Source organism: Etheostoma cragini, chromosome 3 (genome assembly GCF_013103735.1).
Source record: "Etheostoma cragini isolate CJK2018 chromosome 3, CSU_Ecrag_1.0, whole genome shotgun sequence".
NCBI classification, from domain to species: domain Eukaryota; kingdom Metazoa; phylum Chordata; class Actinopteri; order Perciformes; family Percidae; genus Etheostoma; species Etheostoma cragini.
In genome coordinates, this window is record NC_048409.1 from 16664692 (window position 1) to 16691380 (window position 26689).

Below are 26689 nucleotides of genomic sequence, written 5' to 3' on the forward strand. Positions count from 1 at the left end.
CCCCCCCCCCCCCCCCCCCCCCCCTCTCCCTCCACCTCTTCTTCCTCTAATTTCTCGCCGCATCTCCTCCACCACCTGCGACGCAACGATGGAGAGCCGCTGCAAATGATTAGAAGCTCACGGAAGACCATAATTGATAGAAAGAAAAAGAAAGACACGCAGAGGGGAAGCCAGATAACGTTAACGGGGGAGATAGACGAGCGGAACCAGAAACATATGGCTTGTCTGAAGAGCGGCTGTTTCTGAGGACTGCTGAAACTTATTCAACCACCGTGATCAACTAAAAGGCACATTTAATTCATCCATGTCGTTGTTTGACACTTAATTGCCATATAATTGTGTGCCGTCACCTGTGAGGCTGTGCTTCATCTGTTTGATTCTAGTTTGTGCGGGCTATATTGCGGTTGTTTCACCTCCCCTAACGCGCACACAAATACACGCACACCGATAATCACAAGACGCGGCGCAGCCTACAAAAGCTTCTTGCAAAGAGGAAATTTAATTAGACGAGTTATTTCCACAGAAGAGTAGGTCAAGCGTGGCTGGCTATCTGCTTCCCTTCATTTCCCCTGCTCATCGTGTCTCCTCTGGGCCCAACAGGAGTCTCGTAGACCCCTCTCTTCTCCCACCTCCCCCACCCTGCGGTAACAAGCCATGTCTGGACAGACTGTGACCATCCCGGACGACCGGGCGTTCGCCAGCTTCAAGGTGGAGTGCCTGTGCGAGGAAGGCTGGAGTATGAGCCACAATAAGGGTGGCATCACGGTGTGGACCCAGGGTCTGGAGGAGGGGAAGCCCATCCACAAAATGAAGGTGAGACTGTTAAACTCCGCAGGTATGAAACAGAAGATAGGGGAATCCCCTAGAATATGTTAAAATACAACAAAGCATTCAGTGGATTTGTAGCCTAGATACTCACTTTCTATGGGAGGGGAAAAGCAGACTGATTTATAATCCAATTGGCTGGGAAGGGCTTTTTCTAAATTCCCATATGATTGAAACTGCTGACATGCTTTAACCTCTGCTTCTTGCTGCATGCTAGTTGCAGAAGCTTCTCCAACCCACTAACAGAATATCGCTTTTCCAACAAATGGATTTAGATGACACAGCATTGACACAGCATACTATATGTTGTCCCTTTTGTTGGCACACAAACAATGGGTTTTGTTATTAGTCCCAGCATGATGCTAACTGTGGAACTGTAAAGCCTGCAGTGTGTAACTTTTATTTGTACATCCTGTTTTCGATTTACTTATGTTTTTAAGTGTGAACAGTGATGGGGTTGTGAATTTATGCCTGATACACACTATAAGAAATCACCCGGGACAAAGCCAAGTGAGGGCCTCTGGAGGCAGGTTTAATTCTCTGGAGATAGCGTTATCCTCTGCCAGTGAAACTATTTTCAAGTCTCTCTTCCCAAAAGCATATAAGGTAGTGTTGAGTATATTATGTTTGGTTGCTTAGTTGACTTCTGTGGAGTTGGTTTTGCATACAGTTTGTCATTTAACACAGCACAGGGAAGTAAACAAAAGCTGAAATAATGCAACAGACAAAAGAACTGACTACGGCTGAAAACGATATTCAACTAGCTACGTTATTTTGGGCTCTGATAACTGTTGGTTAATCGTCATTATTTGTGGATATTTATTAACTAAAGTATTAACCAGTCTCGGAACTGCCTGCAGTTTGACATTACTACAGTAACACAAGGTGCAGTAGTTAAGGAGCAAATGTAGTAGTTCCTGATCAGTATTTAAGTAAGGTAAATAACGTGACCGACATGTACTTGATAAGCAAACTTTGTTATCTAGTCAAATAGCAGTCGTGGCAGTTTGACTCAAATGTGAGTGTTTGTCTTGGGAGTCGATGTGGAGGCGTCATCAGGAGAGGGATGCCACTTTAAGCATTGATAATGCTTTGTTAGTGTTGTGGGGAAAAAAACTAATTCAGCATATTTGTGAATATATATATATATATATATATATATATATATATATATATATATATATATATATTTTCTATAAAAACATACATGAACAAGAATAGATAATTTAAGAATTAGTATGCACATGCATGTTAAGACACGAGGTGACAGGTTAATACAACTTCCAGCTCCTTTTCTAATTGTAGTTAAGAAGGTCTTTAAGATCATCAGTTATTTGAAGAAATGAAGTGTTAAGTGCAAGTCATGATGTAATCGGTTGGCTCAGGTGATCTGTCTCACCTTTTTAACTGGCGGATGCTTTCCTTTTAACAGAGAAAGTGTATGAATACCTATTGACAGTAAAATAATGCTAAGATCACATAAAAACGTACATAGCCTAACTGGTGAAAGCTTTTCATCCAAACAATGTGGACGGTGTGACTTATTCTGCATCCAGCCCCCCAATCTAGCAGCAACTGGGCAGTTTTTGGTGTGTTGCATCCACGTTTTCAACCTTTTACAGTCCTGAAAGATCTGATTACTGAAACTACTTACTTGCGTGCGTGTGTGTGCTTTTCTGCTGGTGTATCCGGGTCTGAGGAGCATAAGCCACCAGGTGTTTACTTTGTTAAATAAAGAGGTGTGTGTGTGTGTGTGTGTGTGTGTGTGTGTGTGTGTGTGTGTGTGTGTGTGTGTGTGTGTGTGTGTGTGTGTGTGTGTGTGTGTGTGTGTTTCTGTGTGTGTGTGTTTCTGTGTGTGTGTGTAGTAGGTGGGCCCAGGGGCCACAGCAGTAGGGGATTTTCCCAGCCTATCTAATTGTATCCTATATCCTTGTACCTGTATGTGTGTAGAGGTTAAGGACAGGTGTGTTTCCTCAGGACAGCTCTGCAAACAGACACACAAATTTGGAGTTTCAGTGGGGTTATTGTCTGCTTATCTTTATGTAAATACGACTGTTACAGGAGCTCTATTTGGCATGGTACATCATTCTTTATCTCTTGTTTTCCACTTAGTCTTACACAGTCAATCTGTAACTCATTTAATCCTTACTCTGACATTGCACAAGTTTATTTATCCATTTTCACTAAATGATTGCGTGCGTGTGTGTGTGTATGTGTGTGAATACAGAAGTTGGTGGGTATGGCTTAGGCTCATAGATAGGTGTAAGTGTAGGGGCATTAGAGATGCCACAGATACAGCTTTTCTATTTATAGACAAAATAAAAGCGTGCATCTTTGCTGATGCACCTAGAATGATTAATGTGACTGTCAATAATCTTCTCTCTTCCTGTTTCCCTCTTCACTATAGTAACAATAGCACTAAAGAAAAAAATGATCTTTCCAAATCAAAAGAGAGGGAAAACACTGGCAATCGTAATCATTATGGATCTACTTTTATTATCATCAGCCGCGTTATCGTCATAATCATTGCCACAGCCATATGCATCAATAATACATTTTGTATCACATGACTCCACACTCACTGCACAATGCGTGGGTGTCTGTTAGTATGTGGTTTTTGTTTACTTTAGTAGTTTGAGAAACTGTCAGACTGCGTCTCGGCTGGGTTTACTCCTCCCCCCCCCCCGGGAGAGAAGGATTCGGGTGAGACAGGGAATATGGGAGCATCTTAGATGTAATATATACTGTGTGTGTATATTGCATTTACTTTTACGAGCCCAATGCATTAAAAACGCTACTACGTTCTTCTGTGAGTTTTAAACAGACTATAAAATAGGTTATAAAGTGCTGCAATGCTCTCCCTTCTATTCATTGAAGCCTCTATGTTTACAAGCTTGTGGGGATGTGCACTGTGCTTTAGGTGCCGAAAAAAAATCTGTTTGGTTAAAATTATCGAGTAAATGTCCTTAGTTTTCGTCTTTGTCAATGTCTTTCATAGAGCAAATAACTTTTTATCTTTCCGACCTTGACATTTCCCGTAGACGTGTATAGTTTCCGACTGGGAACCCAGAAATTCCGACATTCAATGTAAAATTGAACACAACAAACAGTCCGTGCCCCTCGCTTGGCATCATGGCGGTACCAAAAGTCGGAAGAAAGCGGCAGAGTAGTATTTGATCACGCCTATACTCGAATAATATTACCCCTAGGCTCGCCTATACTCTAGAATCTGGTGATGCAATACGTAACTATCCTTCTGTTTCATATGATAGATAATAGACTCGCACAGCCAATGAGACAGACGCTGTTTTGAGAGGACTCATAGGAGTGTTCTCTATAATGCACAAACACCTGCTGTGTTTACTTGATATTTGCCGTGCGCAAAATATATTGTGACAGAGCACGCCCCGGACACAACCGGTGAGAAGCCACCTCTGCGTCAGTGACATGAGGCGGGGGAAAAAGAATCTTTGGTGTAAAGGAGGGATTTGGCTGTAAGGTGGCTGCGCTCCCGTCCCCTCTAATGGGGAGGCAGGACGAAGAAACCGTCAGTGCACATAAGTCACTCATTCTCTTGGCTGACGTTAGGCCAAGGAGAAGCGCTGTCTTTTGTGACAGCATTCTTGGAGAAGCTTGTGCCAGAGGCTCAAAGGGGGCTTCCCCAGAGCCAGAGTACCAGAGCTAGGTCCCATTGGGGGGGTCAGGGGTCAAACAGCCGGTTCTTGTGCCTGACCCCCTTAAAAAAACACCACGAGGACGGTTTTTGCCCCTAAAAAAGTTTTTTTAGGGGCAAAAACCGTCCTCTCACCGTAGCCTTCGTGGCAGGATGAGTTGGCTACTGCGTATGGTTTGACTGTGGACAGAGCCAAATCATTGTCCACCAGAGTTTGGAGATACGGCAACACAAGAGGCAGGGGGCAAGATGTGGGATCCGCCTCCCTCTCTGTGCAGACCAGCGCCCTGCATACCATGCTGTAGTAGATGGAGCGCTAGAGCCCTAGAAGGTGTGCACCAAGGCAGGGGGAAAGCCCAATCTCTGTAGGCATTCCCGCTCAGCAACAAGCCCCACAGCCTCTGGGTTATCACCCCCGGGTGACAGATCACGCCGTTTTGCTGTGATAGGGCTGCCACAGGATTTAGCCATTCGTGGTGAATGGGGTTGAGTTGTTGGCAATGAAACCACCTCTGGATTTTCCTCATGTGGAGGAGCCCCAGGGGAACCACTGTCTGTCCGGCAGACATCATGCCCAGAAGGCCCATCACTGACAGTGCTGACACTATGGCGTGTGGTGTGAAGTGGGACAACAGAGAGGTCAGAGCGTCCCATCATGATGATCAGATAAACTATTGATTGTGCGGGGACCAGAGCGCTCTTTGGCCAATTTATGACAAAACCCAGCGTTTGCAAGTGCTGCAGAACCTCCATAGTCTTCAGCCGCACCTGTTGGCCAGGATGAGCAGATCGTCCAGATAGAAAAAGGACTCTGATGCCCCTCTTCCGCAGCGGCTGGAGCGCCGTTTCTATGCACTTGGAAAAAGTGGGGGGAGCCAGTGAGTACCCGAACAGCAGGCGGTTGAACTGGAAACAGGCCCTTTGGAAAGAGAAGCGCAGGAATTTCATGTGCCTGGGAATAATTTGGATGTGAAAGCAAACCCCGTTCAGATCCACAGACGTAAACATTTCGTGGTGGTGCACAAATGCCTGATGGTTAGCATGTGGGATGAGCGCTCCGTGATGTATTAATTGAATTGTGAGGTCGAGGATGGGGCGCATCCTGCCTGACTTCTTTGTTGTGGGAAAGTATAAAATAGAGAATAAAATCCCTCGTTCTCCTGCCCAGGAGGGACGTGGGAAATAAGCCTGCTCGTCAGCAACCCTTCTAGCTCTGACGTCATTGCGTCTGACTCTGCTGGAGACGACACCGTTTTCTCCAACACGCCCACGAGGCGGGGGTGAGGCGAACTGGAGTGTGTAACCCCGTGTTATTAGCTTTGACATCCATGAGTCCGTGTGTGTCAAGCCGACCCATGCTGTGATGCACTCTGAGAGCGGGTGCGCGCATGTCTGAGTGTTGTTCACCAACATGGCAAGCAAGGAGCGCAGAGCCCATCTCGGCGCTGAGTGAGACGAGTGATCTGGTTGCCCGGCCCATGGTAGGGCTCCTCCACAAACGGCTGACGCTCTGTGAAGTGCGGCAAGAGTGAGGCCCGTGAATAGGGCGGCTCCAGAGCATAGACATCCCCACTCAAAAGACCACAAGCGGGGGCTGGCAGCGTTATTCCTCTCAGCTCTGCCGCCTTTTTGATAATCTCCATAAGATCCGCAAAAAGAGCCTTAGCGGTGGGGGTTGGAGCCGACTGAGGCACTAAGGAAGGCCTCTCAAGCGGTGCCCCGGCCGTTTGGGAGATCGCAGTCTCAAGGCCCAATCCTCCCAGGGGAAAGGAGGGAAAGCTGATAACTGAGGCGCTGTCCGAGAGCACCAAGCCAGCAGACTTGGGCTCATCGACTACGCCGTCCTCCAGCGGTTCCAGGGTGTTTCCGCATTCCCGTCTGTCTGCCCAGCTGCCATCCCCTTCCCCGCTAGTCTTGCAAACTAGAAAAGCTTCCGAGCTTCCAGAGCCTTGCAGGCATGAACGGCACCGAGGCAGACCCCGCAGGGATGGAGGTTCGGCGGCACAATGTAGCTGTTCCGGCAGGAGGGCCAGACACTAGTAGCGGTTGACATTTTTGAACTTGTCTTCATACTGCTTGCTTGAAGAAAAAGTGGAAGATGAGCAATGGATCTGCTCTATTTATATACAGTATCTGCGGACGCAGTTGAGGCCCGTGCTGGATGCAAGGACGGAAAATAAAGATCTTCACGACTGCGCATTTGCAAACGGGTGAACCCAGTTGCGTAGCTCTTAGAGGGCGAAGGACAACATTTTTACTAACGTGGGTTAATATGTGGATTAATACTGGGATGTCTAAACAACTGTGTGAGTTGATTGACGTAAAAAAGTTCACCACTTTACTCAAACCAAAGTTTAAACACCTGCTGATGTCTGTCTTCTTTAGTTGGTTGGCTGTTTAGGTTTCTCTCTTGGAACACGTCAAGCACATTCGGCACTCACTGCGGCGTCTTTTGTTTACATACAGTATCTGTGCTCATCATCATATGTACATTGTTTGTACTGGTGTGATTGTTGAATACATTGTGAATACATATTTCTAAAATTGTGTAATGTTTTTGTTGAGCTATTATTGCACAAAACATTTTCTGACCTTTTCGAATCCCCCGACAAGTAACCCCTATTAGAAAAAAGACTAAAACTAAACTAAAACTAAGCATTTTCAAAAAATAAAAACTAAACTAAACTAAAATGAGTATTGAACTATTATAGTATATTCAGTAACTGAATTTGAAAACAAAAAGTTGTGCAGGCCTAGTTTGATGTGCAGGGGTCAGAGTTAATTGGGTGTTCTGAGTGCAGTGGGCGCAGTGTAGACTCAGACCAGGCATGAAGACAAGACTCACCAAACCACACGCACACATATTGGTTGTGTACCTACTTGTCTGGCTTTTTGTCTCCCTCCACCTCTGCTTTATCTCTCTGAACTCTCTTTCACCCTCCTCTCTCTATCTCCATCTCCTTGCTTCATTTGTTGACTTCACTGAATTAGTGTGTAATAGAATTATTCACATGTGTACTTGGCTGAATGGATGTCTTCATTCTGCACTGGATGTCTTTTGCTCCCTATACAGTTCTCCTATGTCTCCTTTTCATTTAGTTTTCCTTCTTCTTCCTACTCCTGTTTCAGTTTGCCTGTGGATACAATACATCCATTATTCTCCCTGGTCTTTTCTGACCTACAAGTCTTTGTTTACGCACACGCACACCAAATATGAGACCTTACTGATACTGGCGTACTGTCATTATTTACTTACGGTTGCCTTCTGTAGAAATGACAGATTTGCAGTATTTGTTCTTTCTGCTGAGGTATATCAACAAACTTGGCTTTGGCACAGTTATTGTACACTTTATTTAAAAAACCTTCCTTAATAAGCAGAGCGGTCAGCAGTAATCATCATGCATTCTCTGTATTGGCTTTGTTGTTTTCCTGTAATGTCAATCTGCAGCCATAGCCCCATTATGCCCCTCACAAACACTCACAGAATAATTTCTGGGTAATAACAGAATATTTGTAAAAGTGCTAACCGTTGTCTTTAATGGAGAGGCATTGCATTAGTTTAGGCACAGCAGTATCATATTACTTTGCAAACAGTAATCACATGTGAACAGTCAACGAGCTAATATGAGCTTTGTATTTAGATTGTGTCTAATACTCGGCCCACCTCATGTATTAAATTGCGAAGGACGAACCACTAGAAACACCTCCCAATGTAAGGTAGTCCAGTAGAACACCACCTTTTTACTTGGACCTCAGTATAATAACAATTGAATTTACACATTTCTGACAATATCAACTAAAACATTCAGGGCGTCATAAAAATAGACTGTGGCAGTAACTGTATTTACAGGTGTATATTGTAGTCTTGTGTAGACATTTGGTGCGTGACTCGCGTGTCCCACCGCATGTCCCTCATCTTCCGCTCTCTGTATGTTGCTGTTTATAAAATCCCATCACCTTGGAAAACAACATCAAACTTCAATCTAGCAATTTACAAGCTGAAATAGGCAAGTTTTGTAGACAATTTGGATCGTCCAGTAAGACAGGCCTGCTTTTGTCTATTGGGAAATTACTGTAAAGACTTACAAAGAATATGTTACAGCATTTACTAACTGGGACGTTTTGGGACCGATTGGTGAAGATTGATATGGACATATGCGATATGGAAGTATGCATGGTGATACAGTGTTAAGAGCAAAACCATGTTTAACCATGTATACAGCTAATTTAAATATCCGCGTTTGGGGTGCAAGATATATCAACTCAATATCGTTATCGAAATATATCAAAAGTGTCGCAATAAGTATGCAATATTTTGCATTATGGTTTAACTTGTTATGAATCTATTTTGATGCATTTTCCCGTAACTTTTGTAATTTTATGTTTAAAATATCCAAATTAATATCGATATGGCAACATTTATGTATCACAATATCACATTTTGTCAATATTGTCAGTTAACTTAATTCAATATTGCACGCTGCGTTTTCTTTTATGTTGTGCAAATGTTCCCACAAAACAGGCTGCTTCCTGAGACCAGTTTGCAAGGCCACCATCGCTGCGTCCGGAGTTCAGCGCCGCCCACGATTGTGATTGGATAAAAGAAATGCAAACAATTTTTCCTATTCTAGAGTATGTGTGGTGGAACCAGATCTCACCCCACACCGCTGTGGAGATAAGTCGGGCAATTGAAGACTGACGTGGGCGCTGAGTGTACGCTGTAAATATAATGTGTATATATTTGTTGATCACATGTAGCTTTAGCTGTCAGATAAATTGAGTAGAAGTATAAAGATGCATAAAATGGAAATACTTAAGTAAATTAAGTAGTCTAGCAGGACTTTTTCTGATTCTTGTTCATATTATGAGTATTAGTATCTGACCAGTGTACCTCCTAAACAGAACCATAACATCGCTCCTATGATGCCCTTGATTAAAATAATGAAGAGGTTAGACCAGGTGATCCCCTGTGCCACATTTATATGTTGAATATGGTATTTTGTTTTTAGTTTTAATTTCCTTGTTTTTGGTGAGAGGTGTGTGAAGGGGGGAATGGCATTCCAATTCAGCACTTTCAATTTCTTTTGTTACAAAGTCTGGCAGGCTGTAAAGCCCTCTGAAATGTGAAAGGGCTAGGCTATGAAAACGGAATTGATTAAAACCACAGCAACCAGTGAGCATAGCGCTCACATACAGTTCACAAGGGGATATGGTTGTACATGTCCAAATTTGGATTTAAAGGTAGTAAAATAATAGTTCTTAAACAAGTAGGTTGGAAGCCAAAATGGGAAGTTTAGAGTTATAATAATATCTGGGCCCAGGACATTCCATTTCACTTAATTTGGGTCTTTCTGAAATGGTGACTTTTCAGTGAGTCGGTTTGTATCATTACTAAACAATTGTCAGCATGCTAACATGCCAAACTAAGATTGTAAACATGGTAAACTTTATACCCGCTTAACTGCACCATCACTGTATTGCCAGAGCATGTGAGCATACTGATGTTAGCACTGTTTTGCCTAAATACAGACTCACAGATCTGCTAGCATGGTTCTAGACCCTTAGTCATGTTAATATGAGTTTTATTTTTTTAATTTTTTTATTAAGCATTTGTGGATTTAAAATCTGAATGAACACTTCAGATAACACATTTTTAGTGCATATTTTGTGCGGTTACACCCAAGGGAGCTGTACAGCCAAATGTAGAGTAAAGTTGGTGATCATTCTCTTAAACAAAGCCCTCAGGGAACATTGGAAAGATGGTGTTGCCGATTGAGTTTCAACCCTTCTGGACTGATTTCTAATGGGAGTGAAAATCAGTTGGGACAGACAACCCCCCCTTGGTCCATTTCTCATTTATTACTCTTCTCTCACTCTTTCTTTGAGTCTCTCATCCTCCAATGCCCTGTCCTTCTTTGTTTTTTGTTGTTGTTAAGATATATTCCCCTTGGCAATTGTAACTGTAGTAACAGCTTTCCTCGAGGGCCGCAGGCCTCTTTTTACATGGGGTTTATGTACATTGCCATCTACTCCTGTGGAGCTGACCCAGGCAGTGTTTCATTAATACCCTATATCAACAAGTATGGCTGTATGAACAATGATGTCCTAGAGTTATAGAAATGTACACTGTGTGTCCGTGATCTTTAAAAAAATGCACCTGCTATAGACCCATTGACAGACTGTGTGTGTGTGTGTGTGCACACACAATTGTGTTGTTTTCCATTTTAGCTCCAGTAATGACTCATCTTCGGTCAATAGCCTGTCTTTTCATTCTCTCCAAACTTTCTATTTGTCTTTCTCTCTCTCTCACTCACTCACACACACAGACACACACACACACTGTCTCTTTCTCTGCTTTCTGATACTTTCTGACCAACTGATGTTGAATTGTTTACATGTCAGTAGCCTGTTGTATGTGTGTGTGTGTTTTTTTCAAACTCGTGTGTGTGTGCAGGATCCCTCAACACTTGTGTTAACACACATCCTCTTATTTTATTTGTTCTGTTTGCACATCAGATTAAGTATGGATGTTAAATTTTGTTTGAATTTTTTTTTGGTTTAGTTTGTTTCACACCCACCTTTGCATGAAAAGTAACAAACTTTGCAGCTCCCCTCAACACCACAGTACTTTACTGTTAATTAGTTTCATTAAAATTTAATGGATTCTCCTACTTCATGGCTTTCATTGGATAGAGCTCTGAAAGGTTTTTGCAACATCAGTGCAATAGCAGATGCTATGTGTGGTAATCTAAATACATCTGGTTTAGTCCATGATCCATTAAGTTAGCTGGGCGCGTTTTCTCAATTGCCTAAAAATGAACACTCCGTCTCTCTTTCTGTCTCTCTTTATCACAGTGTCGGATGGTGTGTAAGGACGTGTCGGCCGAGACCATGTACGACGTTCTCCACGACATTGAATACAGAAAGAAATGGGACACAAACGTCATTGAGACCTTTGATATCGGGAAACTTACCGTCAATGCGGATGTTGGTTACTACTCATGTATGTTACACACTTAAATGTAAACAAGCATTCATTTGTCACTAATATGGTTTGGGGTTGTAAAGGGAAGCAGATACACATACATAGTGCACATTGATCTATAGGACAATGTTTTGTTGATCAGATTTATATTGTGTGTTAACAGGGAAGTGTCCAAGTCCTCTTCGGAACCGCGATGTCATCACTCTTCGCTCCTGGCTGGCAATGGGGAAAGATTACATCATCATGAACTACTCTGTCAAACATGCCGTGAGTTCACACACACACACACACACACATATGCATACACACATACAGGGCTTATACATGCTCAGCTGGGGCCCTGCTGATTCCCCCTTGATATAACTCTGTGCACATGCTCAAAGGTGCATTGTAAAACAAATGGCCTGTTTTTGAAATGAGTGCACATTTGTTAAGCCGACATGAACGTTCATCCAAGCTTAACAACCCCCAAGCTTAAGGGGGTTATTCTGTATGAAATTAAATCCCTAATTTTGTGTGTGTGTGTGTGTGTGTGTGTGTGTGCATGCGTGCGATTTAAAACAACCACTGCATCCAGAAACTAAAGAGAGTTTGGCATCTTTTCAAGAGAACTTAACCCCATACCTCCAGCCCTTGTTGCTTTTACCTTGGAAAACCGATGGCACTTGTTCGGTTTAAGTGTTGGGTAGTTAACTTGATTCAGTTAAACACATTGGGTTTTAGGTTCAGCTTCCAATGGTGCTCATTAGGAACCTGAGTAATTTGAAGGCCAAAGTTCCAGTAAAACAAACTGATTAGAGAATGCTGAGACCTACGTGAGTGAGTTTCGGTTTGGAATAAAGCCCAAAACGTCAGCCTTTACTTTGGATGTATTTCTCGTTCGACAGGAAGAAGAGGAAAAAATAAATAAATGTTCGATTAATCTGTCTGGTTTATAAAATTTCAGAAAATAGTAAAAAATGCCTTTTCCCCACCGCTTCTGAACCAAAATATATTCAGTTTACTACAACTTAAGACAAGGAAAAGCAAAACATCCTCTCAATTGAGGAGCTGGAACCAGATAATGTTTGGCAGAAAAATTGCTGAAAAATTACTTATTTGATAAATCTATTATCAAAATAGTTGCTAGTTTGTTTTCTGACAATCAACTACTTAGTTTACTAAGGAAGTTTTTAACTTGGACTTCCTGCAATCTGTCTTCCTGTCTTGTTTCTGTTTCTTCTGTCTATGTTGCGTTTCTGTCTGTCCCTCGCTCTCTCTGTTTCTGTTTCTCACTTTTGCCTTACCAGTATGTTTACAAAAGGATAAGACGTTTCATGTGACACTTAGTTGTTGACTTCCTTCTCCTTTTCCGCATTCCTACATTAATACGTTTAAGTGTGTGTGTGTGTGCGTGTGTTTTTTGCCCAGGTCACTCTGTTTGAGCCATTACAACACTTTGCTTTATTTATATACTAAGTTGGTTATGTTTATTAATCTGCAGTTTTATGTGTGAGCACTGGGTGGGGCATAGCTGGGGAAGGCATAAAGGTAATCAGCCAGAGAAACACAGGTGTGTGAAAAAATGCAGCTTTTCTCTGTCAGTCGTGTCATGTTTTTTTTTTTAATTTTTATTTTATTTAATTTCTCAAGAATGCCTTACTCATGAAAAGACATCAAATACAACAGAGGATAAAAACACAAAATCCAGGACTTATTTCCATTGTGGTCCTCAACACATCAGGACAAGAAAAGACACTTAGAGTTTGAATTGTTTGACAAGGAAAATGAATGGAACTAAACCCGAAATGAAATTAAATAAAATGGACTAAAGCTTGTGCGACATGGAACAGGACTTTAAGGAAAATAACTGGCTCCTCACGTGTAGTTCTGGGCTGATTTCTCTCCTTTCTTGGGATCATTGAGACCCCACAAGGTGAGATCTTGACAGTCATGTTTAGCTTCTTCTATTTTCTAATGATTGCTCCAACAGTGGACCTTTTTTCACCAAGCTGCGTGGCAATTTCCCCGTAATCTTTTCCAGCCTTGTGGAGGTGGAAAAGTTTGTCTCTAGTGTCTTTGGAGAGCTCTTTGGTCTTGGCCATGTTAGTAGTTAGATTCTTATTGATTGTATAGGGTGGACAGGTGTCTTTATGCAGCTAACTACCTCAAACAGGTATATCTAATTTAGGATAATAAATGAAGAGGAGGTGGACATTTTGAAGGCAGACTAATAGGTCTTTGAGGGTCAGAATTCTAGCTGATAGACAGGTGATCAAATACTTATTTGCAGCTGTATCATACAAATAAATAGTAAAAAAATCATACATTGTGATCTCTGGATTCTTTTTTTTAGATTATGTCTCTCACAGGGGACATGCACCTATGATGACAATTTCAGACCCCTCCATGATTTCTAAGTTGGAGAACTTGCAAAATAGCATTGTGTTCAAATACTTATTTTCCTCACTGTGCATTAAATCCTATAGTCTTTCTGCTTTATGTCACAATATTGGTGTGTGTGGGTGTGGGTGTGGTGTCTTTTAAGATACTGTATACACACACTGTTACGTGTGTGTGTGTTGTCCCAGATTTCCCTGAAACCTGCAGATATTTCTGCAGGTGTTTCACGAAAGCTGTCATTGTACTGCTAGCATAAATTCCTACAATGTAGCCTACTAAAAGTGTAGAGAGGTGCAGGCCGCACAAAAAATGACTCATACAGCAAGGGTAATGATAAAGCACTTATCTGAAGGTCTTCTCTGATAAAGGTTCTTTAACTGACTGAAGCTCTGTGTGCTTTTTAAGTGGTCCGCAGTGTGCCTGTCCCAATTAGCACAGGCTAACCAGTGCTGTACTTTATCATCATGAATAATAATCTTGACATAGTCAGAGGAGCCAGCAGTGGAATAGTGGGCCTTTGCTGCTTCTATTCGCAGAGTAGTGTAGACTGGATTTGCATCAGAAAGATGACTGTGAAACAGAACATCAGATTGACTGGCAGCAGAAAAACACGACACAGAAAAGCACCCCCAGAATCCTAGTGCTTACTCTGCACAACGTATGTTGACCATTTGACAGACCTTTTTATTTTTATTTTTTTAGTGGCGCATGTGTGAGCCATTTACATAACTACTTAATTAAATCTGGAGCTACCAAAAATTATTGAAGATTTCACGGGGTTCCTTGTCCTGTTCCAGGTTGGTACATGCACTGAAGAATTATGTTATTTTCAATAAGAAGCTGCGTATTTATGTGTTGTCTCTACAGAAATACCCTCCTAAAAAGGACAAGGTGCGAGCTGTGTCCATTCAGACTGGTTACATGATCCAGGACCAGGGACCAACCAACCACTGTATTCTGACTTACATGGCCCACGTAGATCCACGAGGTAACTCTCACGCACGCACGCATGCACACAAAGGCAGTCAAAATAAAAAACACATAAGGACCAACATATACAGAAATGCATAAATAGAATTACACAAACAAGACTGAAGCACACACACAGACAGTTGCTTAACGCAGGCTCAAAGTTCTAATGAATCATTCATTCCCCTGCCTTTATGTCAAAAGGAGTCGCCATAGTAACCATATGAAGGACAGAGTACTTCACTGCTGCCTTGCTCTATCCCTCCTCTCTCTTTTTCTATTCACTGATCCAATTCTCCCTTTGATTCACTTATTTACTGTCATACTCTTGCATGCAAGTGCTTATTGTGTAAATGTCTTTAATCACCAATTTTGTAATGTGTTGCAGTGAGTAGCAAGTTACAAAGCTCCACTTTGATCCTGGATGACATGACATGTAATAGATCAAACTTTAATTTATTCCTTTGTTCACTCTGTTTCTCTTTGCAGGTTCGTTACCCAAGTGGGTTGTCAACAAATCTTCCCACTTCCTTGCTCCTCATGTAAGTCATTTGCAGATTAACAAAGATTTAACTTTATTATTGGCATATCTAATACTGGCAGTGCATTTAAAGTGCTCATATTATGCTCATTTCTAGGTTCATAATTGTATTTAGAAGTCATCAGAATAGGTTTACATGGTTTATTTTTAAAAAATACCATAATTTGTTTTGTACCGCACATTGCTGCAGTTCCTCTTTTTACTCCGTGTGTTCTGTTAGAGTGAGGTATCTGTTCCATCTTTGTTGGGGGTCACACATGCACCGTAGCTAGGTAAACACTGCTAGCTAATCAGAAGCAGAGTATAAGGGTGCGCCATGCAAGCAGCTAGGTGAACATAATAACGTGTGTTACAAAGTGACACGCGTTCTTCACGGAAGTAAAGGCTGGACTATGATACAGCTGTTTGGAGCAGTTTGTGAACAGTGTTTTCTGTTGGAGATGGTAAGTCCCTTTGGGTTGGATTTTGGGCTTTTCACTTTGAAAAGTCTATTACATGCACAAAAAAGATATATAACACAATAAAGGAAGGGCAAACTCCAAAAAGCATAATATGACATTTAAAATTCAATAATTTCCTGTCTGCTTGCTGAAGTTTTTGACAATCAACACTTAACTATGAAAATATATGGATATGTTGTCTTCCTTGTGTGTTCTTAATGATTTTTTTTCTTTTAGGCAATGAAGAAGATAAACAAAGCCTGTTTGAAGTATCCAGAGTGGAAGCAGAGACACAACCCTGGCTTCAAGCCCTGGCTCTACCCTGAACAGACTACATTACCCAGCATCCCGCTCTCTGAGCTCAGCATCCAGCATGCTGAGAGCCTGGAGAATATTGATGAGAGCTCCCTGGCTGAGACCCAGGAGAGAGAAGATAGCGACTAACACACACACTCACACATACAGTCATGTATTCATACACACACACACAAACAGTAATGCAGGGTGACATGCATGCCTGATACATATCCATAATTACCCTTATGTTTATGTGATTCTATATGTTAGTATGTGTCTATGCACATGCAGTTGCATATGCAGGCTTACTAACAGGCACATGTGTGTAAGCATTCATGCACACAGATAAACTCATACTTGACCAAATCCATCTCATACTCACATACATAATGTATAAACACATTAGATGCACTCAGATACACACCCACCCACTCACAAGGGGCACTGAAACACAACTTATTTTTTACAACTCACATTCATTGTAATCAGAGAAGTGGCTGTTAATGTAATTTTTTTTCTTCATGCCCTTTCAAGGGATATCAAAGTTTTCCAATCGGGATCTATGCAGATTACTGAAAATATATTTTGCCATAATAATTTACTGTTGAAATGTTATCCGAGTAACCTGATAGTGGACATCCAGCTCTCATTCAAAATATGGATAAAAATGGATTTAAAAAAAAATACAATCAATCTAGTTGGAAACCACCTCAGTGCAACCCCTAATAGTCCCGTATACAGCAAGTACATTACTGTGTACACATGTGGACACGCCCTATTCATTTATACTACATTCGTTCACTCAGACATGTATAAACACTCAGTGTCTTTGCCCATGTTTTTTTTTTCTAGCATTCATTATGTGTCTCAGTCACATTTTGTAAGCACATGATTAATATGCAGGTGTGCAGAAGGCAGCTGGAACCCCCCCCAACCTGCAACCCTCTTATACACACAAAGACACATACAGATTTTCCACACTTACTGTCTTGTCCTCTAACTGAGAGATGTATGAATGTATGTAGAGTTTAAAAATTAAATACATATTCCTACAAAGGTTTTCAAATTTCACCTGTGAGCTGAGTCATTGTTGTCTGAGTGTATTTTACGTGTGAGTGCCTTTTCCTCAGGTTGATGTCCGATGCCGCAGGTGTGCCTGATGCTGAAATAGGCCTAGATGGTTGATATTAAAATATGTTTATGATTGAACTGCTATTATTAGATATTCTTTCAGTGACACACACACACCAAACCGTTGATTTTAAAACTGCAGAGCCATGATTAGAACAGGGAACCACCATTAAATACAGCCCTAACAGCTTTTAACTGACTGGAAAGTGTGCATGCCTGCATGTTTGTTTGCATGCACCCATTTATGTGTGCACAGTGGCCTATATCAAAATTAAGAATCCCCCAATTGATTGGCATGGCAACTGTGATCGACTAAACACCTAAGGGAGATATAAAGAGATGACTTATTGTCTGTCCTCCCTTTCCTATGTAGGATGTAGATTAAGAGCACATACACTGTAAATATACACAACTCCAATTTCTGTTTCCCTGTGGTGGGTTAATTTGAAGACATGACACTTGTCTTGCAAAACTTGCCCTCACACACAGTTACATGGCTTAAAGTGGGGCTAAAGATGGCATTAAGCATATTGGATACATATGAAATGAGAACATTAATTGAAAGTCCATGAAACGATCTTGTGTCTTTGAGTCATGGAATATATTTATTGCATGTCATCCTATCTTCCCTTTTACATCATCTGCCTGTGCATCTGCACCACATAATAAATTATGAATGATGAAGGAAAGAGTATGCGAGAGATGCAGAATAGGCATGAGGTGTGCCCGGCTCTGGTGTTCTTTCCTACAGCTGCATTAAATGTTTATCCCTCTGCCCTTGTAGAGGTAACCACCCATCCATCCATACATCTATCCATACATCCTCAGTCTTAAAGAGGTCTTTCACTCAGCCATCATAATGTGCATGTGTGTGTCAGAGGAAAAAGGGCTGCATGTGCACAAGTGTGTAAACTGCGTGTCCCAGTGGCATCCCTGTGAAGTCTTCCACCCGCCTCCACAGCAGCAGGAGACGTATAAGCAGCACAATGGCCGGTATCCCTCTGTGTTTGTGTTTTTGCATATGTGTCACACTGCCACCCACACAGTAACCCAGCCCACCAGGACTGGAAGCCTGCTGATGACTCATCACCACCAAACCTCCCCCTCCTCATCTCCAGCTCCCTCTCCCTCCACCTCTTCTATTCTCCCAAAACTCTTTTCCTCAATTCCCCCCTCTGTTTTCTGTCTTCTCCCCAACTGTTTATCATCGTATTTATTCTTTTGATCCACTTCATATCTAGGCCTCTCTTTTCCTTTGATCCTCTTCAGGTCTTTCCTCTCCTCATATTACCCTCTTCTCCATGTTTTCTCTTCATCTGCTTCTTCTCTCGTGCTCTCTTTTCTATTCTCTTAATCTAAAGCATTTGTTCTCCTCCATTTATTCCCATCACGTCTCCTCTACAGTCCCTACGTTGTTCATTTATGTATTTGCTTTCCCTTTTTTGTTGTTGCACTTTTCACCTCCCTCTCATTCATCTTCAACTTTCTGTTGTCTCCCTGCCACTACTCACCTTCTATCACCGGTTTCTTACATCTTTCACCTTTCAGCTCCTCTACTTATCCCTGCTCTCCTTTAGTCAAGCTAATCTTTCTTGCACAGTCCCCTGATTTTTTACTACAGGTCAGAAGTAAAAGGAGTATCATACTGCCGAGTCGCTAACCTGTGGGATAAATTTAATTCAGAAATGTTTTATGTTTGGATGGTACATTATGGAGTAGAATGCGACTGTGAAGTTATGGGTTCCAAGTTTGGTCTAGCTTAGGACATTTATGGCATGCCAGCCTCCCTCGCTCTATGTTGCTTTCATCTTGCTGACTCCCTTCAATCAGGCTAAAATGCAATTAAAGGAATCCTCTAATAATTTAAGGTTGGTTTACATTCTATTTCTACTATCAATACATAAAAACACAACCTAATACAGGGGGAAACGGCACCCTTTATTAGTGTATGTGTGTGTGTGTGTGTTTGTAACATGATGCTTTTTGAAATTCTCTCCTGCTACAAGGCTCAGTATCTTGATGGTGAGTGGTTGCCCTCTTCTGGTTTCTATGAGAGCTTACAAGTAACAAAACACTCATCTGAATGCTACATCTCCACCACCTCCATATAAATATCTATTTAGAATGATGTTTTTCAGGGTCACAGTGCTGGCCAGAATACCTGTTTAAACCCGTTGGGCTCATGAACTGGACTAGAACCTATGCAATTAAATAGCCACCTCTCACGTGGCTTATATGCTACACTAACTATTTGTTGTTTATCAACCATCATTAATGGTGGAAATCATTAATGGTGAATTCACCCAACAAAAACAAAAACATTTTTACATTCATTTTATGACTTTTATATAAAATTAATAGCTAACACTATGTTGCTCTGCAAAGAAAATTATAGAGTATTGTAAATACTGTGTTTGTCATGCAGTGTGTGTCTCGTGGTCACTATTGGTGTTCTGTATTTTTATTTTCTATAAAAGTCCTTTAATATTTTGTAATAAAGATAATTATAATCTGCAATAGGTATATGCTATTTACAAACACAGCCCTGTTTGAGCTGTAAGTCTTGTTTAATTGGGAATAATAGAAAAGGACATATGCATTGCATGGATAAAAAAGCTGGGCTGTCCAGGCTTCTTTAGTGGTCACATGACGGCCGTGCGGAAGTTTTTGCAATTTTTCTGTCTATTAGCCAAAGAGACGCCGGAAAAACACATGTTCTAGCCTTAAAAATAAAACACTACATCTTGAAAGTCACTGTCTGTTATTTATTTTGAAATGTCTAACCGGAAATAGCTTACTTGTTTCCCCTTTAGCTTAACACTGGCTGTCAGTGAATTGCTGCTACTGTTTTTACCGTGAAAAAATGTTTTCGGCAATTTGGCGTCGCAGTTGTGACCGGTCATTTCACCTCAAAAACAAAACGCCAGTATATTTCAGTGGAGTGTGAAAATCGCAAAGACTTGACAAGGTAAGTAAATGACAATAACTTAAAACTATTTTTAATTGAAACTTTCCCAAAACAGCGAATGAGAAAATGCACATTCATGTAACAGCATAAAACCCCACTCACAGTAAAAGTGTTGTCTAGCGGTTAGCTAACTTCAGGTTACTCGTGCACTGACCATGGCTTAACGGCCACGGGGACAAGAACATTAACTAAAGCTTGCTAGCTGAGCTGAAGAAAGTCACCAACATTTTCGTTACAGGACTGTCAACTGCTAAGTCCAGTTCTGCATTTAGCAACTTACAAATAAGTCTCGATACTTCAATTGGTTAATATTTACTTAGCTCTGTTTAGTTGTTTTTCTCAGCTGCCATAGGCTGTTCTATTGTTTCTATGGTGAAAGCGGAGAGGAAATGGGACTGCCTACGTCGGGGTTGATTGTTCCCAGTGGGATGCTTTGTTTTAAGATGGTTGCATGGAAGGGTTGACTATTAAATCGTGGTATTGACTAGGCTAATACGCTCGGCTGTTGAAATAAAGTTTATCATATGTCTTTATTTTCCCATCACCTCAGGATATGTGAATCTGTTAACAGGTGGACCTGACAGGTGGTCAGCCAGGCCTAGCTTTTTTTTTATTTAACACTTTCTAAAGTAGGACATTAGACTCTTTAGGGTAGGACCAAAGATCCCATCCCATACCACTGCAGCTACAGTAGACTGCACAAACCCCCTTAGCTGCTCAAGGTTGTTTTTAGGCGCTTTTATCTGCTTTTTTTGCGGTGTAGGGCAAGGCTCCTGTATAGTTTTAGATGTGTTAAGATATGATCAATAGTGAAACTGTTTGAATATGCTATCAGGTAACTTATTAGGTTAGGATGGAAACTATGATAGCATTTCCTTTTCAGTGCTAATGTAATCTGTGGTAAGTAACGCTACAGTTGCAGGGGAAGACTTTTTTTGCATGTTGTCTAAAAAGCCTTAGAATACATTTTTCATGAATGACTGGCCTGCTCAACAGACCATTAATGGTGAATACAATTATTTGTGGACCTCCTGAACCACAATAATGATTTTTGTTGCGGATACAGATGATAACTGGAAATGTGTAATTAAATGCATTTAAAGCATGGATCAAATTACCTGTGTATCTTAAAAAAAATAAAATAAACACAACTGCAATTTCATAACTTCAAAGGGCATCTTAAAAGATGACACGCTTAATGTTTTTGTTTTTTTGGGAGACTGGAAAAGTAGTTATAAAAACAGCATCATGGCCCTACTGACCTTGTTTTGTCCTGAAGCAAAACTACTTCAACTACTTGGTTACTAACAGTAGTTCAACTACTTGAACTGATAATGATCAAGTAGTGTTACAGGATGTTTTTAATCCGCTGGTCAAATTGGTAGCATGGACGTAATGAGTGGCTCATAACGTTGAGTAACATGCCATTTTATTTAGTTTGAGTTTTTACTTGTGCAGTGGGGCCAGTACATTTTTCTTCCTCTTGCCCCACAAAAACTCCACTTGTCCCGGACAAGTGGACAAGCCTTAAAGCGCCCATAATATGCTCCTTTTCAGGTTCATAATTGTATTTGGAGGTTATACCAGAATAAGTTTACATGGTTTCATTTTCAAAAAACACCATATTTTTGTTGTACCTCACATTGCTGCAGATCCTCTTTTCACACTGTGTGTTTGGGTCTCTGTTTTAGCTACAGAGTGAGACATCCCACTTCTATACTATTTTTGTTGGTAGTCGCACATGCTCAGTAGCTAGGTAAGATCACATCAGCTAGATAACTGTTTCTCCAACTTTGGTCCGTACAAGGCAGGATTAGCTGGGAGACTTCTTCTAAACGAGGGGCACTTGTGGAATACCTGCAGAACAGGGAGATGGAAGTAGTTCTTTTGTAGATTATTGTGGACTAGTGTGTGTTGTAGCAGTGTTTTGTCATTGAGATGAACTAGCATGCTAGCGCCAGCCACCTTGTCTCGGGTAGTTATGTAGAAAGCCGTGCAGGTTTTGACCAGCTCACCTGGAGGCTGAAGGCTGAAGACATTCTGAAACCTGTATCTCACTCAAAACAGCTTAAATAGTTTTCTTTCCAAGTTTGTGTGTGGAAACACTAGAGACACAAAATAACACCCCAAATCCCAGAAAAAGTTTTTTTTTTTTCAAAATATTTTCCAAACACTATATATTGCGATATTTCGAGCCGTCAATACAGGATAAAGTCAGTAATTACCATTCCATAACATTAATAATTCCACTAATAAACAAGCTTCATTACAAGTGACCAAAAGGTCCCTTAACATTTTCTTCCAAAATTAAAACATATTTCTGTAAACAGAAATGCAGAACACATTTTTAACTAAAACAGCAGCTTCACACCAACCCCCTGATTGCTTTATAAAAATATAACTGAAAATAAATATTTTTTTTATGAAAACAAGTTATAACCATGTTCACGATCTTTTGTTTTTAAGTCAACTTTTCTTAGCCAAAGTACTAAAGTAAAACAGTGTTGGTCATCATCAGAGTCATGGCTAAACAAATCAAATCAAAAAAATTAAATCAAACTTCAATAAATGTTGTATTAAATCTCCTAAACAGAGTATTACTTAGCAGCATGTATCCTGTTTGCTTTGCTTACTCAAGATTTTCAGTCTATCAACCTTCGCAGGCTTGAGACAGGTTTGTTGGCAAGTGATGATTAGTGATGTTTCCACTAGTACTGGAAAGTCTCTCTGATGGCTAGCGTGCAGGAATATACCGCTATACCGCCAGCAAGTCTGGCGAGTTGAGGAAAGCTTCGTCCGTGTACTTTCCCCCATGCAAGTAGATCATCTTCTTTGTCCGTTGGAGGTGTTAGCATGTAGGTGTTTAACTTTCTTTGCCTTGGGTGCACCGGTAACATTTGGGTCTACGTCAGCGCTGCAGCTTGCTGTCTCCTGGCATTCCATTATCTGTGATGCCACTCAGGCCTTAACTTGGGGCTTCTTGTCAGCACTGATGAAGTCCATCTTAAACCGGGGGCCCAAAAAAGATGCCATATCTACCCAGTTCTGAGTATCATCATCTTCGAATTTATTGTTGAGGTAGTCCAGCATCATCTTCTTTATATTCTTGGCCAGGTCTGTGTCGTCTTCTTGCATATCCAGAAGTGAAGAGCTGAAGATCTGACTTTACAAACGAGACACTGATGTATTCATCCCCTGAAAGTGCATCAGTGAAATCCAGCATTGGTGCCAGGGACTTGCGCACAGATTCCAGGACATCTATGTCTTGCCAGGTTGGAATTAGATGCAGACAGGTCCTTTGTTAAAGCCTGCTGCTGCGACTATCCTGCTGATCATCATCTGTGGGGAGCCCCATCTTGTTTGGTATTCTGAGATGGGACTATGTGATGGTAGATTGAGTTCCTTCTGGACTTTGCCAGGGCATCTCTGGCCTTCCAGCTGTGAGAGAAGTTTCTCACCAGCTTCTTGCAGACTCCTACAGCACGATCAATGCGACCATCCTTTTTCCCTGCCTTTTCTAAGGGGAGAAAACAAACAAAACAGTGCAAACTTTAATTATTGAAGCACACTTTTATTTTAAACAATAAATGTGCTCAAAACTATTTTTTGTCACTGATTAAATAATAGGCTGTTTAAAATCAAATGTTTAGTTTCTGTATTTTTTATTTGTATTTTTTCCTTACGTTTTTAAAGCTCAAACTTTTGACAGGTTCCGGACAAGTTATCAGGTAAAAAAAACGTAGTAAAAATCTATACTTAGGATAAGGATCATAGTCATTACTCACCAACTGCAAGATGTAGTCTTTGGCCGAAGCACTGCAGTCTGGTCCACTTGTTCAGAGCGGCAGCTTTCACCATGTTTGCTGCATTGTCTTTTGTTATACGGACTTGATGTGTCTCATTTAAGCCCCAAGCAGTCACTGGTTCTCTCAGGCCCTCTTTATGACTCTAGGGGAAAAATGCTGTCTGCAAACAGCAACTTTTTATTTTAAAGTCCTCTGTGAGGAAATGGACTGTCAGCCTTATGTAAGGCTCCGTTGTCCTGCTGGACCACAAGTCTGTAGTGACTGCATAGTATTCCACATGTGACAGCTCTGCCGCAATGTAGGATTTGCTCAGCTCTTTTATTGCAACTTTGGAAAAATATATGCGGGATGGTATAACATTGCTGTCAAGCGTTCGGATCATTTTCTAAAATCCCTCTTTGGCGACGGTGTGTAATGGCAACATATCTTTAGCAATATGAAACATTATTGCGTCTGTTATTTCTTTCTGTTGTTCAGAGCCTTTCTGGTAAGGTGTCATACTGGCAAAGGCATCGCTACTAGTTTTAGTTGGCATCCAGATTTTACTTTGCATTTGTTGAAAAGAGCTTTGTGGAGTTGTTGTAAGTTATCAGACAAATTAGTGGTGTTTTCTTATTTTGCAGCCACAACTTTATAACACTCCAGACAAAATACCTGTTTTGGTCAACATGCTCCTTTTTGTAGGCAAAATAGTGCCAAATGGCAGATTTTGACTTTCTTTTTGGTACAAAAATCATCCTTTTTGTGGTTGATCCTCTTTGGCTCTCAATTTTAGCTACAGGACTGCCAGAGAAGGTTGGCAGTGAGCAGCAGCACAACGGCCAATCACAGCGAACCAATGGGCAGGCACGTGGAGCGTGCACGTCACCACAGAAACAAACCAAGACAACAAACTCGTGCTAACTTTTTTCACTTTGCTTCTTTTGGCGATGTGACTATTGCCCATGTGCAGATCGCGATGTTGATGCTAAAACACAATATCGTTCAGCTCTAATATTCGAGAGTTGGCTCAACTCTTTGCTGATATGCTGTCAGACTGAAAGCTAACATTTAGGTCAAGATATAAGCAAAAATAGACTTCATGAAAAGGATTGTGTAAATTTTAAGTCAATGGAGTGAGTTAGGGAATGGACATTGCATGGATGGAAAGTGCAAACCTACTTCTGTTGTAGGTTTGTGGTTTTCACATTTTGTGCTTATCAGCTGACCACCACCCTGGGAGGAAAACATCATGACTCCCAGAACCTCATACTCACCTAAGTCCAAGCATTGTTTTTGTTATAGGCTTATGACTGTGTTCCCATTAAGGGATGCAGTCAGCAAGAGAGTTGGTAGTTTTAGGTTACCATGGGAAACCTATTCCTGTGAAATGTTTCACCCTGAAGAGTTGGAGGCAAGTGTGTGTGTGCGCACAGACACAAACAGGCTTGTTCGTTAGAGTACATTGTTCCGATGCATTTCTTTACTGGCAGGACTGAGTCACTATTCAGTTTAATTAAAAGTTGGCTGAAAACCGCTGTGTTTCTGGCGGGTATATGAGTCAACACCTTGATAAATCTGAGGAAAACCTCTCTATAGCGGCTAGCCAACTACTACTAGTAAACATTCATTGAAGTAAATAAAAATGTTACCGGAATTCCTATTTCAGAAATCTGGCGTTTACAGCAGCAACAGAGCAAGCTGTCTAGCGAAGTTAGCATTTGGCTGTTGAACATGGTGAAGATTGAATTTTTTACTTATATTTTTCAGGTGGCCAGAAACATGAGTCAAAATCCATCCACTATGTGAAAACCTGATTGTTTAGCTGAAGTTTTTAATGGTTTAACAATTTTCATGTTAATTTGAAAACAACACATGAAACATACAATTAACAACATGAACACAATCCCGCCTTTTTCCCCTTCCCTTGTCATCACCACCCACTCAGACATTAACCAAGAAAATATTACACAGCAAACACAACATTTAAAACCAAACAACAAAACAATAACGAAATAGACAATAAACCACAAACCAAATGAACAAATGCACACATAACACCACACACCTCTCCACAGAAAAAAATCCTTTTTAGAAGCCCTCCAGTCAGCTCAAGTCCAATTCATTCAATCTGGTTTGTATGACATCTTTTCAAACACCGCCACCCTAGCCGTCTCACAGGCCCACTCCTGGATTGACGGCACCCCTTCATTCCTCCATCCTCTTATAAGAATGTGTTGGCTATCATGAGTTAGCTAGTTTGGAGCCAACTTCTTATGTGCTTATCCATCCAGCTTGAGATTGATCCATCTCCTAGAACAAATCATCTTGGCTAATATTACACGACTATACCCAATTATTGCTATTACATGTTATTGTACGTCTACTTTGTAACTCTCTCCAGCTATATAAGGATTTAAAAAAGGGAAAGTAAAGAGCAGGAGACGGGGCTGGTCATGTGTTTTTGGTGTCAGTAATGTGCTAAAATATTTACTGATATCTTGTGGCTGTTAGACCATTTACAATTTGTTTTACTGTCTTAGAAATCACTTAATGTGAACTCAGACCAATATACACTCACCGGCCACTTTATTAGGTACCCCATGCTAGTAACAGGTTGGAACCCCTTTTGCCTTCAGAACTGCCTCAATTCTTCGTGGCATAGATTCAACAAGGTGCTGGAAGCATTCCTC

At 41.1% G+C, this 26689-nt stretch overlaps 2 protein-coding genes across 7 annotated transcripts in view; both read left to right on the forward strand.

Annotated features, from left to right (window-relative positions):
- The window catches only part of stard10 (StAR-related lipid transfer (START) domain containing 10), an 18125-nt gene extending 942 nt beyond the window's left edge, over nucleotides 1-17183 (forward strand). For 2 of the 4 annotated variants that reach the window (XM_034868080.1, XM_034868078.1), the window contains exons 2-7: nucleotides 601-813; nucleotides 11354-11501; nucleotides 11647-11750; nucleotides 14733-14853; nucleotides 15324-15376; nucleotides 16053-17183. In XM_034868080.1, coding sequence (XP_034723971.1) covers nucleotides 655-813; nucleotides 11354-11501; nucleotides 11647-11750; nucleotides 14733-14853; nucleotides 15324-15376; nucleotides 16053-16259 — 792 coding nt within the window. In that variant the 5' untranslated portion in view covers nucleotides 601-654 and the 3' untranslated portion in view covers nucleotides 16260-17183. Of the gene's footprint in view, nucleotides 1-18; nucleotides 814-11353; nucleotides 11502-11646; nucleotides 11751-14732; nucleotides 14854-15323; nucleotides 15377-16052 lie in introns of those variants that run through there. The other 2 variants (XM_034868079.1, XM_034868077.1) reach the window with 2 other exon arrangements.
- Nucleotides 17184-20004: 2821 nt separating this feature from the next.
- Nucleotides 20005-26689, forward strand: part of LOC117942543 (arf-GAP with Rho-GAP domain, ANK repeat and PH domain-containing protein 1-like) — a 56541-nt gene continuing 49856 nt past the window's right edge. For all 3 annotated transcript variants that reach the window (XM_034868061.1, XM_034868062.1, XM_034868060.1), the window contains exon 1: nucleotides 20005-20211. The gene's annotated coding sequence lies outside the window, so the exon portion shown is untranslated. The remainder of the gene's footprint in view (nucleotides 20212-26689) is intronic.